The sequence below is a fragment of the Crinia signifera genome, chromosome 4 (assembly GCF_055691185.1).
Source record: "Crinia signifera chromosome 4, ASM5569118v1, whole genome shotgun sequence".
NCBI lineage: Eukaryota > Metazoa > Chordata > Amphibia > Anura > Myobatrachidae > Crinia > Crinia signifera.
Genome location: NC_139220.1, coordinates 335,010,206 through 335,027,714, shown reverse-complemented (window position 1 = coordinate 335,027,714; position 17,509 = coordinate 335,010,206). Strand labels below are relative to the sequence as shown.

The window sequence follows — 17,509 nt, the reverse complement described above, 5'->3', positions numbered from 1 at the left end:
AGCAGATGTATGAAGTGCCCGTAAGTCACACTGTGTATTCTCCACGGTCGCATCACAACTGAGGGGGAAACAGATCCCTCTGCCCTTGAAATGGGCAGAGCGGGTCCCAGGGGACCCAGCCATTCATAAAAAGTGAGTCCCTGGTGCTCCAAAGTGGGTAAAATACTCGCTATAGAGAGTATTTGCGAACCCTGGGTTATGAAAAGGTAAAAAATCGCATTGGATTGCATCGATATATCGGCTGATATCGGATCCCATATATCGACCAATATCGCATCCGATATATTGGGCGCCGGGAAACTACACAAGTATCAATATTCCATTATCAGCTTTATTTAAAAAGTCACATTATCAACATTAGTGTAAGTAGATAATTGGCGCAGGAAATAGACAAATGTTGGTAACGTCCCCTTTGTAAATTACTTCTTAAAAAAAAAAACCATCATATTTACATGTTCTCCATAAAGAACCTTCTGCGATGTCGTTTTTCTAGAAATCAATTTAACGTAATCATGTTTCATATGCATATGTGCAGAAAATGATAAAAGGTTGTAGTTGTGTTAAGGACATGAAGTTAATAATTTTTGGGAAATTTGGGGTGTTGCTCATATAAATGCCATATATCTATATAAACCTGTTTTACATTTTTGTTAAAATTGAGTTCCAAGGGGCACCCAAGTTGAGTATAACATCATTGTATTATGTAGTTTGAAATTATTGCTCAGTGACATTGGGTGTTTTTAGTGGAACATGAAGTTGTGTTCTTCGTTTTGTCTTCAAAATGTTTTTCTCGCGTTCCATTCCATGCGGAAAACACTAAGAGAAAAAGCTCAAGTGGACAGGCCACATATTTTCCATATAACCCTTTTCACCTCTTGGTTCCTCAAACTGTATATAAGTGGATTCAACATGGGAATCACCACTGAGTAGAAGACAGAGACCACCTTGTCTCGTTGATTAAAGACACTTCCAGATGGGTGCAGGTAGTTGAAGAGAGCCGTTCCGTAGAAGATGGAGACGCACATGAGATGTGAGGAACATGTACTGAATGCCTTTTGACGCCCTTCCCCGGATTTCATCCGTAAAATGGAGGAGACAATTAGAGTGTAAGAGACCAGGACTGTCACCATCGAGCTAATACCAGTAAGAAATGTAGAGACTAAAGTTATAACATCACAAGGTAGAGTATTAGAGCAGGACAAGTTGAGCAGAGGTGGGACGTCACAGTAGAAGTGGTTTATTACATTTGATCCACAGAACCGCAAACTGAAAATGCAGGTGGTCAACATCGATGACTGCAAGAAGCCAATTGATAAAGATAGGAGAACGAGAAACATACATTTATTATAGGTCATAATTAAGACATAATGGAGAGGATGGCAGATAGCAATATATCGGTCATAGGACATGCTGGAGAGCAGAATAGTCTCCGTGCCTACTAAGATTGCAAAGAAGAAGAACTGAAGAGCACAACCAGCGAATGAGATGGACTTCATCTTAGACAGAAGGTCAAAGAGCATTTTAGGTGTTACCACCGAGGAGTAACTGAGGTCAGCCAGGGAGAGGTAGCTCAGGAGATAGTACATTGGATTGTGGAGGGCAGAGCTCTTGTAGACAACAGCCATGATGCCAACATTGCCAACTATGGTCACCAAGTAAACAAGCAAGAAGAACACAAAGAGAAACGGGGCAAGAATCTTATTGTCTGTTAGACCGGAAAACACAAAGTCTCGTACTTGCGTCTTGTTTTTGACGTCCATTGGTTCTTCGAACTGTAAGGTGAGAAAGAAATGTATACATTTTACTGATGTGAAAGTAACAGAATAACACGGATGTGGCAAGAACTTGCATCAAAGTTAATATCACGGTTTATTGTATAGTGTTGCCATATTAAGTAAAGGCCCTCACGCAATTATGTGATTTGGGACAATTTCATCTGATTCCAACTGATTGGGCCAAGAAATTGGGTCAATTCGGCCCATATCACATGTGTTTGACATGTCATTTGATCCATGCATGGTCCAATGCGCATCGGAGTCGAAGATTGGACCTGTGACTCAGACTCCCTTCTGGCGGCGGGGTTGCTTGGGAAACATCATATGCAGAAGGACCGCAGCAGTGCAACTGAATGTCCCCGGACACTCTGACACAGTGTAGCTGGAGCCCTTCCAATCCACTGTGGGCTCTGGTACACACACACAATATAGGAGGAAATGGGGAAACTTGCCTCCGGGCGATTGGGATGAACTTACGCCTCTGATTTGTGGCCAAGGTGGGAGGAGGAGGTGAGTGGGGAAGGGCTGTGGGAAGCGAGGCGGTGGAGCAGGGGATTATCTCTGTCCATACACTGTGGACACACTGCTTATCGGAATCCTAGATGGTGGCTGCGCTGTGCCCCATGACCCAGTACATTGACTAGTACCTCAAATGTTTGGGGGGTGAGGCCACCCCTTGCCCCCTGTTGCAACACACATGCCTGTGACCAATCACAGCTCCTCAATCAGGCTCCTGTTACCACAGTGAGAAAGACGCAGCTTTAGGGAACAAGCTAATGGCGATTCACTCTGAGGACTGGGCAGCGCGTCTGAACCATAGAACATGCAATGGCTCAGCCGCTGGGACGCACCGTGTTAGGATATCCGCTGCACTGTTACTACCAGCAAGTGCCCCCGTCTGTCGCTCAGTTCGTGAATAGTCATTGTGACTGGAATCGCAAGACCTGCGCAGAACATGCACAGTGCGGCCTACATGCAGACAAGCAGCTATTTCACATGCTCTGGCTGACGCCGGGCTGCGAAACACCGCACGGGCAAAAGCTGCGCCGTACACAGTAGTTAATAATGGACAGGAGCATGTCTATTCACATGGGACGGCCATGGCCTGGCTGCCCGGTTGCAGCCGGCTGTCACCCTTGGAAAGGATGGCTGCCGGGCGGTGGCCATACCGACCATTGGAAACTTCTGTGCACGACACAACCGCATTGATACTGTGTCCATATCTGAATCAGGACCAGTTATAGGGGTGCACTGCTGTTCTGTATCCCCTCTTCTATTCCAATCAACCCTATGCCAGCACGGCGGCCATCATTAACATGCCGCTAGTCGCATGTGATCTGAGAGATACCTGACTTTCACCTGGGGTTATTCCAAGTGAGGCGAGCAACGGAGTGTTACTAATAATTGCCTAATGTTACATGGGACCCCATGAAGGTATAAATGCCACCACTAGGGTCCTCCTTACTTACCCCAGAAGCCGCAGACACTCGAGCTGCCGATGATTTGTGATTCCTATGGAAGGGAAATTAATTTTCTTCCACTGTTGTCTTTTACTAGATGCGCCCACACACCAGGTAAGGGGTGCCCCGGGCACAGGTCTCTCTGGCTTACTTTACCATCACACAGCGATGAGAGGGTACAACCCAGCTGCCTGCTCCAGCTACTGATTATATCAGGTGCGGCTGACATCTGAACAGTTGGATATGAGGTTCTTTTGTTATTATTTCTATAATTTTAATAAAAAAAAAACATCAAAATTAATTGAAATAGAACTAATTATATATATATATATATATATATATACATATACATACCTGTTGCATATAGTGCCAGATCCTGAGTCAGATGCAGCAGAGTCTATGAAGAAGGAGTGCCCTAAAAGGGCATATTACTCCCACAAATTCATTATCCCCATTACACATTACATCCACACAGTAGTAGTGGCCCTCACACATCAGAGTCACACAATAGTAGTGCCCTGTATACATTACATCCACACAGTAGTAGAAAGACGGTGGACAGAGAAAGGAATGTCTCTGTGTGGCGCACCAGAGAAGAAGGATTACATAAAATATAGCTTTTAATTTATTATTTTCTAAAAAGGAGCGAAATAAAAACACAAATTGACACATACATACACAAACATGTATTTAAAACGGGATAAAGCTATCCCTGCAACGTGAGACCCCACTGTTGCCTGTACCTTCCAAATAATATTTATGTTTGTAATTTTAATGTGACAATTTTTCAAAATAAATGCTTGGTTTTATACTGTTGTCTGTTTTTTACACATGGGCATTGGTGGTTCGCAAATATGTTTCTCTGTAGTGGGTATCACAGTTTATTTAGTTGACACTCACTGTGTCAGTAAGTCAGTAAATCTGATTATTTTTATTCCTCTGTGATATATCGAGGTGATAGAGAATTTTTACAGTCACTGGCCGTGATTTTAATAATGTGTTCGGGGTTTTGACATATATACGTCCCCCGTAATTCTGCTGCTGAGGAATGAGACCCGAAGCAGACCGTGGTCTGTCTTCTGTATCTCGTCTCCGACGCAGTTTCTAATAGCCGCCAGAGACTATCACGAAGGCTGCAAACGCCGGGGAACGGATACCACCGGGTGTGCGCCTAAGTTAGCTGGGCACAGGGGTCGCGGTCACGGACGTCAAGTGCCGCGCCTCTGGTTCAGCTACTACAGAGTGCGATGCACCACTTAGATACTATGCCCTATCTAAACAGATCAAAATGCATTTAAATTGGGGAAGGGAACAGGGGGTCACACGGAGTGTTTGGTCAGCGCACGCTTCGCTGGGGAGCTTCGTCAGGACCAACCTGACAAAGCTCCCCATTCGTTGGTCCTGACGAAGCTCCCCAGCGAAGCGTGCGCTGACCAAACACTCCGTGTGACCCCCTGTTCCCTTCCCCAATTTGAATGCATTTTGATCTGTTTAGATAGGGCATAGTATCTAAGTGGTGCATCGCACTCTGTAGTAGCTGAACCAGAGGCGCGGCACTTGACGTCTGTGACCGCGACCCCTGTGCCCAGCTAACTTAGGCGCACACCCGGTGGTATCCGTTCCCCGGCGTTTGCAGCCTTCGTGATAGTCTCTGGCGGCTATTAGAAACTGCGTCGGAGACGAGATACAGAAGACAGACCACGGTCTGCTTCGGGTCTCATTCCTCAGCAGCAGAATTACGGGGGACGTATATATGTCAAAACCCCAAACACATTATTAAAATCACGGCCAGTGACTGTAAAAATTCTCTATCACCTCGATATATCACAGAGGAATAAAAATAATCAGATTTACTGACTTACTGACACAGTGAGTGTCAACTAAATAAACTGTGATACCCACTACAGAGAAACATATTTGCGAACCACCAATGCCCATGTGTAAAAAACAGACAACAGTATAAAACCAAGCATTTATTTTGAAAAATTGTCACATTAAAATTACAAACATAAATATTATTTGGAAGGTACAGGCAACAGTGGGGTCTCACGTTGCAGGGATAGCTTTATCCCGTTTTAAATACATGTTTGTGTATGTATGTGTCAATTTGTGTTTTTATTTCGCTCCTTTTTAGAAAATAATAAATTAAAAGCTATATTTTATGTAATCCTTCTTCTCTGGTGCGCCACACAGAGACATTCCTTTCTCTGTCCACTGTCTTTCTGTCATTATCTGATGTCCAGTGGCAGCACACCCTCCTGTTAGTATCCATAATAAATTGTATTATATCACAACTGAGGGGTCATACATCTCATTTCCGAAATTCTTTCCAGTGCGATTGGTCCCTGCTTGTCTTTGTCCACACAGTAGTAGTTGCCATCACACATTACAGTCACACAATAGTAGTGCCCTGTACATATTACATCCACACAGTAGTAGTGGCCCTCACACATCACAGTCACACAATAGTAGTGCCCTGTACACATTACATCCACACAGTAGTAGAGTTCCTTGCACATTAAACCCACACAGTAATAGTGCCCTGTACAAATTACATCCACACAGTAGTAGAGGCCCTCACACATTACAGACACACAATAGTAGTGCCCTGTACACATTACATCCACACAGTAGTAGTGTCCCTCACACATTACAGTCACACAATAATAGTGCGCTGTACACATTACATCCACACAGTAGTAGAGTTCCTTGCACATTAAACCCACACAGTAATAGTGCCCTGTACACATTACATCCACACAGTAGTAGAGTTCCTTAGACATTAAACCCACACAGTAGTAGTGGCCCTCAGGGGCGTAACTAGATATTCACAGGCCCCATAGCAAAAGTTTGTAAGGGCCCCTATATACCAAATATTGGCCATAAATGTATATAGAAAATATCATTTATACAGTAAAGATGGGCCCCCTTCAGCTCTGGGCCCCATAGCAGCTGCATCCCTTGCACCTATGGTAGTTACGCCTTTGGTGGCCCTCACACATTACAGTCACACAATAATAGTGCGCTGTACACATTACATCCACACAGTAGTAGAGTTCCTTGCACATTAAATCCACACAGTAGTAGTGCCCCTCACACATTACATTCACATAGCAATTGCCCTTGCACATTACCCCCAGCCATTAGTGGTGCCCCTTACATATTAAACATACACAGTATTAGTGCCCCGTACACATTACACCTACACAGCAATGCCGCATACACATTATGCCGATACAGATTATGGGAATAATACAGTATATACCTATCATTTAAGGTGGATCTCTAAGAGCCCACCCGTGTGTCCACATGTAAGACTAGCTGTGCCGGACTGCGTATAGTGGCATTGCACTGGTGATTATATGTACTCTGATTGTTACAGACATATTTGGTGATGCTTGTTAGTTGCATCAGTGACTAACCGCAGTTGTATATGTATGAAAAAGATGCACGTTACGAAGCAAAAATGCCCCGGTGCAGCCTGCTCCCCGATGGTGATCACATACAGTAAATGTACAAAGAAGTAAAGGCGTGGGACTTCTGCACTTTAAAGCAGGTGCAGCCGAAAGCCTGTGACAATCACCCACTGTCACAATATTACACTACAAGAACAACTTGATACGCACTTTGAGAGTGTTCTCTTTAGTTTTTTTGAGGCTAAAAGTGAACCCCGGTGGTAACATCTGAGTGATATACAGTCCTGTCACAAGACACCTTGGGATCTAAGGGGGATATTCCAGTTAATTCGCTCGGATGTGAATTCGCACCCTTGCGAGTCAACCAGGACCCACCCTACAAATGGTGGTACGCCGGCCCACCATTTGCATGCCGGGTTCGTTCGCCTGGCATGCAAATTGATGTTCTACATAAAAATCCATTCACAGGCCAGGGGGAACCTCCCACATCTTTCCATGGTAGCCGACCATTGAAAGATGTGGTGCATGCACGCACATATAAAGTGACGCTGGGTGTTCCCATGGGCGGCCCATCCAAGGGAACGCCCAGCGTCACTTTATATGTGGCCCCCCGGCCCGCTGCCCCATGCCCCCCCCCCACCGCTCACAATGTTGGATGCGTGCACCCCACGCATGCACAAGTGCAGAAACATCGGTCCCTGTGCAAAGGAAGGCCAACGCTGAACGGACCAGTATAAGGTCCTAAGAACAAGCCCTACAGGACAGCATAATCATTTTTCACTTGATGTGGTGTATGTGCATCCCCAATTAGGTGCGCTGGTCCCGCTGCCTATTGGTCTTCTATCACATACAGTAAGCCCAATATTCTTTACGCACACTGTTACCTCCCAGAAAAGCTGACTAAACCACACTCCCTGTATCCCAATCCGTTCTGCGTCTCTGTGCGGTAACAATCGGGGTATATGCGCAATATTTAATACCTTGGCCAGCGGCCATTAGCCGAGGATGTAGATATGTGTGACCATTTATATGTTGGTGCCATTACTATACTAGTAATCAGGATATCTTATAACGAGACGTATATCGCTCCCTTACCTGCATGGCGCATAATTGTCTGACATTCGGGATCCTAATGATCTCCCATCACCGTGCAGCAAGGCGCTGTATTATATCAGTCCCGGGGACCCCGGAGTATAATTATATTCTGTCCCAGCACACACACGGATATACACACAGACACAATTATCAGGTTATTAATGTAAGGACACCGCTCTGGGGATCAGAATACAGCTGCCGTCTATCATAATTATCACAGGAATTACTTTATGTGCCAAACACTTGTACAAGAGAAGGAAACTTAAATCATATCTAGTACAGGTAAAGGCGAAACTGCGGATGATCTGGGGGTGCACTATTCGCCTGTTGGAGCCGAGAGCAGCATACAAAGACCCCACCCAGTCCAAAGATGGCCGCCGCCTATTTGAAGACAAACGGTAGAGGTGCTCCTTCACCTCTAGCATCTGACAGAGGAGCGCAGGGCTTTCAGTGCTACCTGGAATTGCGGATTCTGGGAGCACTGGCTACAGTGTGTGTGGCATAATATGTAATAGGCATATGGTGTATGGCATAATATGTAATGGGCATTATGGTGTATGGCATAATATGTAATGGGCATTATGGTGTATGGCATAATATGTAATGGGCATTATGGTGTATGGCAGTATGTGTAAATATGATGTGCATAATCTTTGCGCTGTGTGTACAAAGAGCTCTACCTGGTGCAGTGTGTCTAAGGAACTCTAGCTGGTGCAATGTTTATAAGTGGCACTACTGCATGGTGTAATGTGAATTGGTACTATTATGTGGCAAAGCCCCTTTCCTATGAAACCACTCCCTAAATTCTAGATGTGCGCCTTTGCTGCCTTTTCCCCCTATTTTTACTGTGTGTGTGTGTGTGTGGGGTGGGGACACCAAAATGTCTAGTTACAGCACTGCTGCTACTTGGCACATTACTACTATGGGCATCATACACCCCTTTTTTTCAGCGTGCGGCTAGTGTCGTACATGCTTCTCTCAAACCCCGACTTCCAACCCAGTTGCCCTTCCTGGACGCTGCACCTTCCGCCATTCCTGCCCGCCGCTTGCCACGCCGGCTGCCTACGGCGCATACAATATATTTGAAATGAATGAAATTTGGAACTGGGACCACCCAATACCAACATTATAGTTTTGCCTATGAGTACAGGGGAAAACAAAAAACAAGAATTAGGTGGGCACCGTGTGGGAGTGTCCACCAAAGGGCGCTGAATATGAGTTGAGGGCAGCTGCACTAACGGGTTAGTTGTACCCGACGAAAACAAGGAAACGAGGGGGGTCAGAACAAAGGTTCTGTGGCAGCGCTGTGTTGGGGTGGTTTTAAATGAAAGTGTTGAAAGATTGGATGATCTTTACAGACAATTTTATTAAATGATTAAACATCCTGTATATACATAGTTCTATTAAAATTTAAATGCAAACTATTATGCACATAAACAATAAAAATTGTATATAATAAAACACTCTGCCTGCTGGGTCTGTAGTGGCTCTGGATGGAGTGTGCGGTATCCAGTGGATCAGGATATTTCTCCCAAATGATGGGGGAGCAATGCTGGGCCCTGGTGGGCTGATGGAAAAAGTGGAGCACTCAGCCAATGTGTAATGGATCCTCTCTAGTGTGCGGCCTGGACGGATGGTGTGAGTTCCGTGGCCACTGGAGGTGTTTCCAAAAGATGCTTCCCACTGGTAGATGGATAGCTGTGGGGTGATGATTTCCCAATTTGGGGAGATGGGGAGTGCTCCCAAATGGCAGATGTCCCCACCAGCACTTTGGACTCTGTCTTGCTGGACATTGTCCCACTCTCTGGATTGGTCATTTACCCTCTGCGGTCTGCTTTGAAACAGCAGGAACCACTTCCTCCTCCAGGGACCGCGGACTCCATTCTAACTGTCCGGTACGGTCACCCAGCAGTGAGGACTCACTCTCCCCAGCAATCGGGAGTTATCCATCAGGGCTCCACACTGGACATCTGCCATTTGGGAGCACTCCCCATCACCCAGCGCTGCCACAGAACCTTTGTTCTGACCCCCCTTATTTCCTATGAGTACAGGGGATCTCAAACTATTATGTTCTGGGACCCCGTTGTCACGGCCGACGGAGGTTGAGGACCCACCTCAGGTGTTTGGTCAGGCAAGGACTGGATTGAGCGCCCTTAAAACTTGGCGGGCTGGATATAGGACCTATGCATAAATCCTGGGCTGTGGGTTTAGTGAAGACTCCGAGGTGAGGGCGCGGAGTCTAACTGCTCAGCGGTCTTCTCCAGGGACCCCTGCAAGGAAGTTTGGGTTTTGCTGCATCTGGACAGCAGTTGCGGCCCCTCACCCGGAGCACCCACGGTAGCCCTGAGATGGACGGTCTGGAGTGACCGTTACAATGGGGGACAGGCGGACAGAAGGAGGGGGTTTAGGGAGAGACTGGAGTATACGGGAGTGGTGACTGTAACTGAGAATGCTGACTAGGCTTGAAATGACGACTGCAACTGAAAATGCTGACTTGGCTTTAAATGACAACTGCAACTGAAAAATGCCGACTTGGCTTGAAATGACGACTGTAACTGAAAATGCCAACTTGGCTTGAAGAGTCCAGACGAGTAATGACACGGAACAGGAGGCACAGGATCAAGGACAGGATGGGAGAGAACTGGAGCAGAGGTAGGCTGGATCACAGAGGAAAGCTGGGACCGTAGTACCACACAGGAACACTGGAGGCTGCTGCAGACCTATGCTGTCAGCTGCAGAGTTGTACCAGCACTGAGGCAAGAGGCCTCCTGGAATTTATGCTCAGCCCAGCAAGATAGTCCGGCCCCCTATTGGAGGAAGGAGATAAAGCAGCCCTGGACAGCGGTTATGTGACCCTGCCAAGATGGCGGCTCCCAGTCCTGGGAGCCGGCGTCTGTGCCGCCGCCGGACCCACTGTCAGACCGGGAGCCCCAGTGCCTGTCTGTCCCCCGGAGCCCCGCAGACCTGCACCATCACGGCGCCAGGACCGGAGGACTCGGCGGGGTGAGTAGGTGGTGCCGGGCATGGCGCCGCAACGGGGCGTGACACCCGTCAGACAATATAAGTTATTACAGGTCCCAAGTTACAGCACAATGAGGGTAATTCCGATTATCAATACACTGCGCATGCATACGGGTCACAGTACACATGGGCAAGGCAAGGTGAGTGACCGGAAGCAAATGTATGTCAGTTCCAGGCCAGATATAGCTTTTTCCATCAACAAGTCTTTGGTTACTCTCTACCTGCGATGATGGTGCCCAGTGTAAAAATGGTGGGCCTGTTACCATGGGTTTTGGACACATTCGCTCGGCTGAGAATAGATGTGTAGCCGAACACATCCAAACGTACAGCGATCACTGAACACTAGCTGTGCAAATTCCTGTCTATGCCATCACGTCTGAATTGATCCCAATGGCCACCACACATGTGGTCAGCAGACGGCACATACATATTGTGGAGGCACAAAACATGTGAAGTAACCACTAACGCCATCACTCCATTTCTTACACAATTGAAGAGATCTTCTTCTGTGTATGTTTTTAATATCTTCATATGAACGTTAAAGCTTATACCTGCTGGTAAGACTTTAGGGATGGCAGGGAGGCGGTGGGTGACAGGGGAAGGCAGAAAATGGCAAAAAGAGGTAGTGGGGGACTAGGCAGGCAGTGAATAACAGGGAGAGGCAGTGGGTGACAGGAGAGGCAGGGATGGCACTGGGCGAGAGGATGTGGCAGTGGGTGACGGGAGAGGAAAAGTGTGACTATGAAGAAGCAGTGGGTGACAGGGGGAGGCAGACAGTGACTGTGGGAGGAAGACAGTGACAGGAGGATGCAGAGGGTGACAGTGGAAAGAAGAGAACCAGAAGGTGACTAGAGAGAGTGGGTGAGGGGTGACAGAGGGTGGTAGATGGTGAGGGAGGCAAAGTATGATTTATGAGAGACAGAGGTTGACTAGGCAGTGGGTGACTAGGGAGATGCAGAGGGAAGTATAGGGTGATTGGAAGATGGTGGCATGGGGAAATGGTAGGTGACAAGGCTAGCAGAAGTTGACAGAGGGTGGCAGTGGGTGAAAGGGAGATACAGAGGATGACAGGAAGAGGCAGAGGGCAACTAGGGAGAGGCAGAGGGTGACAAGGATGGCCGGTTGGGATAGTAAAGGCAGAGGGTGACAGGGGGATGGTGGAGGGTGCTTGAGATAGCAGAGGATGTCTAGGGAGAGACAGAGGGTGCCAGGGGCTGGCAGTGGAAAATGGGATGACATTAGGTTACATGGGTTGGCAGAGAGTGACAGGGATGCAGTGGATAATTGAGGATAGTAAAGGGTGACAGGGGAATGGCAGATGGTGATGGGAATGGAAGAGGGAGGCAGAGGGTGATTGGGGAGAGCCTGAGGCAGCTGTTTATTAATGAGTTTGTCCCCGACCAAAGCCTACACTGTGTGTTCCCCTGTTCTCACCATCCATAGACACATCCCAGAAAGTCTGTGCTCAGTGCTCTCCTCCAGGGTCGCCATCAAGGGGCTGCTGTGGGAACAGCTGTCATGGGCCACTCTGACAGAGAGGGAAGGGCCCAGGCCACTCATTCTGCCCACCGCACCCCCCACCTGCCTCTGCTGAGCTGCCCCCGCTGAAGCCCACAGGCTCCTCCTTCACCTCCAGATGCTGGTGGCCCTTTAAAATGAGGCACCATCTGGTAATTGGATGCCAGGCCACGAGCTCCGATTGGATTACAAGCTGGTGCCATAATTTAAATTGCCACCAGCATTCAGAGGTGGAGGAGAAGACTGGGATTCAGCATGGGCAGCACAGTGGAAGGGGAGGTGGGGGGACCCTGCACTTCTCTTCATTCTGCTCCCCCCAAGTGACTAGCAGTGCCAGCGCTAAGTGAGGGGGGTCTGGACTAGAAATCAGTCCCAGCCCAACAATTTCTAGTGGCAGCCCTGCACCCCTCCTTCCCCCTCATGCCCTCTTGCTGCTGCTTCCCAGACCCTGCACACATGGTTAACCAAAGGGAAATAAGGCACCTACAGAGATATTTTGTCAAGCTGCTCACACAAGGGAAGGTCAGTTTCCAAATGGTTTCAACAGAGAAAACAGGTGGAGTGGAACGCTAAAGCAATGTGAGTTGGAACAATTGGATATAATAATAACAATTGATTTATAAATTTTTTTTATAATATAAATTTAATTTCTGCAAATAAAATCATGTAATATTAGTAATAAATATAGGACGCACAGAAGAAAGTTATACTTATTGTGATCCTGCTTGTTCCTAAATTGTTCAGTCATTAGATATAAAATAATCCCCAATTGAGTCCACCATTGGGTGTCCATATACCTGACTTGGTTTGGAGTACCGCTGGAGGATGTTATGCTCCTGGGATTTCGAGATGACCTCACGATGTTGCAGATGGATTGGTCCAAAGATTAGCAGGTGGTGGCTTCCGAAGATGTTGAAGTGTAAGGGAAACAATATGGCCGACCACGATGAGTATAGGCTTGAGCTGGTTCAGTGCGGGATATAATTCCCGAGTCCTACAGTGTGTCTTGAGCTGGTAGATAGCTCTGTGTTTACTTGCGCGTTTCGGTGTTCAAAATAATTTTTAAATAAGATTGAACACTTTCGGAACACCACCACCTACTGATCTGTGGACCAATCCACCCGCAACATCGTGAGGTATAAATTTCTTCTGTGTGTCCTATATTTCAAGTGCAGATGATTTTATTTGCATAAATAACATTTTATTATCTTTTTTTAATAATTGTTATTGGTACTTGTGTAGTTTCACGTCGCCAGCACTCTATCTTTGAATATTGGCAGCTTGCCAGACTGCCTTACTTTACTAAGCTACGTTATCAGCGTAGCGCCGGCAGCAGCGCGGCTGCCTTGTGTAGTTTCACGGTGGCAGTGTAAGCTACGTTATCAGCGTAGGCTGCCGCCGTGAAATTACACAAGTAACTACCGTACTGTTGCCAGGAACAGCATCTCTGTCCCCGGCGTCCCTGGCAAGCCTAGTGATCGCCTCTCTGACACCGCCAGCGCCAGCATGATCCCCTCTCTTTGGTGGAGAGGTGATTATGCTGGCGCTGGCGGAGATGCGCTCCATCTGTTTGAGCTGCGGGAGCATCTCAGACGCTCCAGCAATGATACGCTCCTGCGTCTGAGTAGCTCTTGCTGACTTGTATGATATGGCAGGCGTGAATGTGTTCCTGAAACACCCCCACTATCCACGGCAGCCCGAAGTGTGTCGAGCGCAACGAGCCCCGCGAGGTGACACATTACGCGTCCTCCCGACCTTTTCATACCCCCACTAGCCCGAAGCGTGGCGAGCGGACACGGATTACTTTACATACACTAACCTGCTGCACAGAATAATATGTAAGATACTATGATGGAGCAGTCACCTAGATACCCCTTTATATACGGGATGCGGTCAATTTCCCGGCGGTCGGAATCCCGACACTTTCTCCCTCCGTGGTTGTCCACGACACCCATAGAGGTAGAATAAATTAGTGTGCCGAGTGTAGCGAGGCACCGGGCCCGCTGCGTGGCGAGCACAGTGAGTCCGCAAGGGGGGATGATCCACGTCCCCCCTTGTCGGGATTTCGGCGGTCGGGATTCCGGCGGCGGAATTTTGAACGCCGGGATTCTGACCGCTGGGATTTCATACCAATCCCCTACTTAGGCATGTGGCTTTCTTAGTTATCTCTAACCACCTGATGTATTTTGTCATACAATTGACTTCATCAGGTGTTTTTGATATCCTCCATCGGCACAGCAGGAATATATAGCATTTATCCCATATACAATGTCTGGTGGACACTCTTTCACGTTTATGTATTTAGTGCAATAATAAGTAAAATGGTATAACACAGCCAAGGCCAATAAAACTCTGGCATGTATTAAAAGGGGCATGGAAACTAGGGATTCAAAAGTAATTATGCCTCTGTACAAAATCATTGGTTAGACCGCACCTCGAATACGGAGTACAGTTCTAGGCCCCGCACTATAAAAAGGACATCATACAATTAGAAAAAATCCAAAGAAGAGCAACAAAACTTATTAGGGGAATGGAGAATTTAAGCTACGAGGAGAGATTAAGCAATCTGGGACTATTTACACTAGAGAAGAGACGTTTAAGGGGGGACATGCTCAACATGTACAAATATATCAGGGGCCAATATAAGGAACTATCAAACACCCTTTTTTCTGCTAGACAGGAATCTAGGACGCGAGGGCACAAGTTTAGATTAAAAGAAAAAAGATTTTGTTTATCTAGTAGAAAAACTTTCTTTACAGTCAGAGCAGTCAAACTTTGGAACTCTCTTCCTAGAGATGTGGTGTCGGCAGACACTATAAATATGTTTAAAATAAGGTTGGATAAACATTTATTGGTTAAAAACATCCATGGGTATGAATAAGTAACATAAACTTTAAAATATCGGAACATACTATACAACAAGGGATAAGATACTATAAACATAGGTTGAACTAGATGGACGCAAGTCTTTATTCAGCCTCACCTACTACGTAACTATGTAACAGCCAGTAACTTGCTGAGATCAGGTGAGATTGGGTGCTGCTATTGGTACCATTATTATAGGCTTATATAATCAACCCTTCCTAGAATTTCTTAAAGGGAAGGATGCAAAAGGAGTTGTCTGTAGAACTGAATTTTATGTAATGCTTGTGCTGTATATAATAATAATAATAATAATAATAATAATAATAACTAATTTGCAGTATACAGCATTTTTCTCCCAATAGGACTCACAGTGCTTTACATTTGCCTTTACAGAAAAGAAAAACAAAACAAACATAACAGCGGACATTAGTGAAATGCTTGAGAGAACAGCAAAGTCTTGAGTCTATTTTTGAAGGATTCCACAGTGGGGGCCTCTCTCACTCTGTGGGAAAGAGTCAGAGCCACAAAGCTGAAAGCTCGACCCACAGATGAGTTCATGCAGATTCTAGGTACAGTTAATAGTCCATCATCTGCAGATCACAGTAATGGAGATGGGCAGTATGGAATCAGAAGCTGCTTCAAGTACCTTGGGCTCTGGTCATGACGGGCTTTGAAAGTCATAAAGCCAATCTTAAAAGCAATTTGCCATTTTACAGGTAAAAAGTGTTACACAAGCATCTCCTTGAGGTACGTTCCACAGGCAACATACGATAACTTGAGAAGACCACAAAGAAAACAAGATGTGTTGATGTCTATGTTGTGCTACTCTTCGTGTCCACAAGAACATCCATTTTTTATGTGGAGTAGATGTTACTATGAGAATATAAAATGTCCTATAAACCATACAGGACATAGAAATCAATGGAGTCCTCTACTGGGTTATTTATTTTCTCTCCAAGATGGCTTTGTAGAATGGCCTTCCATGTGACAAACACCCTTGTGAACATGGTGAATATTTTGTCTAATAATTCAAGGAGTTTTTGTGCACAGCTTCCATATAACCCTCTTCACCTCTTGGTTCCTCAGAGTGTATATAAGGGGATTCAACATGGGAATCACCACTGAGTAGAAGACAGAGACCACCTTGTCTCGTTGATCAAAGACACTGGCAGATGGGTGCAGGTAGATGAAGAAAACTGTCCCATAGATGATGGAGACACACAGGAGATGTGAGGAACATGTACTGAATGCCTTTTGCCTGCCCTTACTGGATTTCAGACGTAGAATGGAAGAAACAATTAGAGCGTATGAGACCAGGACTGTCATCATAGAGCCAATACCACAAGAACATACAATAAAAACATTTACCATGTCACATGGCAAAGTTCTAGAGCAGGACAACATGAGCAGGGGAGGTCCATCACAGTAGAAGTTGTTTATAATGTTTGATCCACAGTAGTGGAGACTGAATACACAGCTTGTCTGCACAGATGACTGTAGGAAGCCAATAGATAAAGAGATGAGAACAAGGATCAAACATTTTTTATAGGTCATAATTAAGACATAATGGAGAGGATGGCAGATAGCGATATATCGGTCATAGGACATGCTGGAGAGCAGAAGAGCCTCTGTGACTGATAGGGCAGTAAAGAAGAAGAACTGAAGACCACAACCAACAAATGAGATGGTTTTAACCTTGGACAGAAGGTCAAAAAGCAATTTAGGCGTTATTGCTGATGAGTAGCAGATGTCAGCTAGGGCGAGGTTGCTCAGGAGATAATACATGGGAGTCTGGAGGGCGGAGGTCTTATAGACAACAGCCATGATGCCAGCATTGCCAACTATGGTCGCCAAGTAAACAAGCAGAAGAAATAGGAAAAGGAAGGGGACAAGTTCTTCATTGTTTGTTAGACCAGAAAACAGAAAGAATCGCACTTGTGTCTTGTTTTTGGTTTCCATCGTATTTTTGGTCTGTATCGGTGAAAAAGAAAAAATATTTAATAATCCCCATATTAAGTAGGGATTTCCAGAGAAAGTCAGTCCCTCCTCCACAGTCTTAAGTTCCTGTAACAGAAATGTAAGTACAAGGGGTCTGTAACCTGAGCAAACCACAAGGAGATCATACAATCTCCAAACTGGTTGGAATCTAACTCATGGCCTTAGCACTGTGACACAACCAGGCTTACCCAGAGCAGGCCCTAACTAATCTGATGCCCTAGGCAAAATTTTGACTGGTGCCCCTTAGCACCATCGCTAAAGATGAATCTTATCAATGCCATGATGCATACACATGGACACATGCATAGCGGCAAGCTGCAGTGAACACAGACACTAGTCAGTCAGGTTTCACTCCATAGCA

At 46.1% G+C, this 17,509-nt stretch overlaps 2 protein-coding genes across 2 annotated transcripts; both read right to left on the bottom strand.

Moving 5' to 3' along the window:
* Nucleotides 1-830: 830 nt before the first annotated feature.
* LOC146073520 (olfactory receptor 5AP2-like) lies at nt 831-1,760 on the bottom strand. Its single transcript, XM_083180697.1, has one exon. It carries the CDS (start codon nt 1,758-1,760, stop codon nt 831-833), a length of 930 nt encoding a protein of 309 aa, XP_083036823.1.
* A 14,419-nt stretch (nt 1,761-16,179) lies between these two features.
* On the bottom strand, nt 16,180-17,109 carry LOC146073519 (olfactory receptor 5A1-like). The gene has a single exon (XM_083180696.1). The coding sequence runs from the start codon at nt 17,107-17,109 to the stop codon at nt 16,180-16,182; it is 930 nt and encodes a 309-aa protein (XP_083036822.1).
* Between the last annotated feature and the right edge of the window lie 400 nt (nt 17,110-17,509).

Bases quoted from the DNA above. Each gene is read 5' to 3' on its own strand.
- LOC146073519 (XM_083180696.1), bottom strand. From the start codon at position 17,109: ATGGAAACCAAAAACAAGACACAAGTGCGATTCTTTCTGTTTTCTGGT.
- LOC146073520 (XM_083180697.1), bottom strand. From the start codon at position 1,760: ATGGACGTCAAAAACAAGACGCAAGTACGAGACTTTGTGTTTTCCGGT.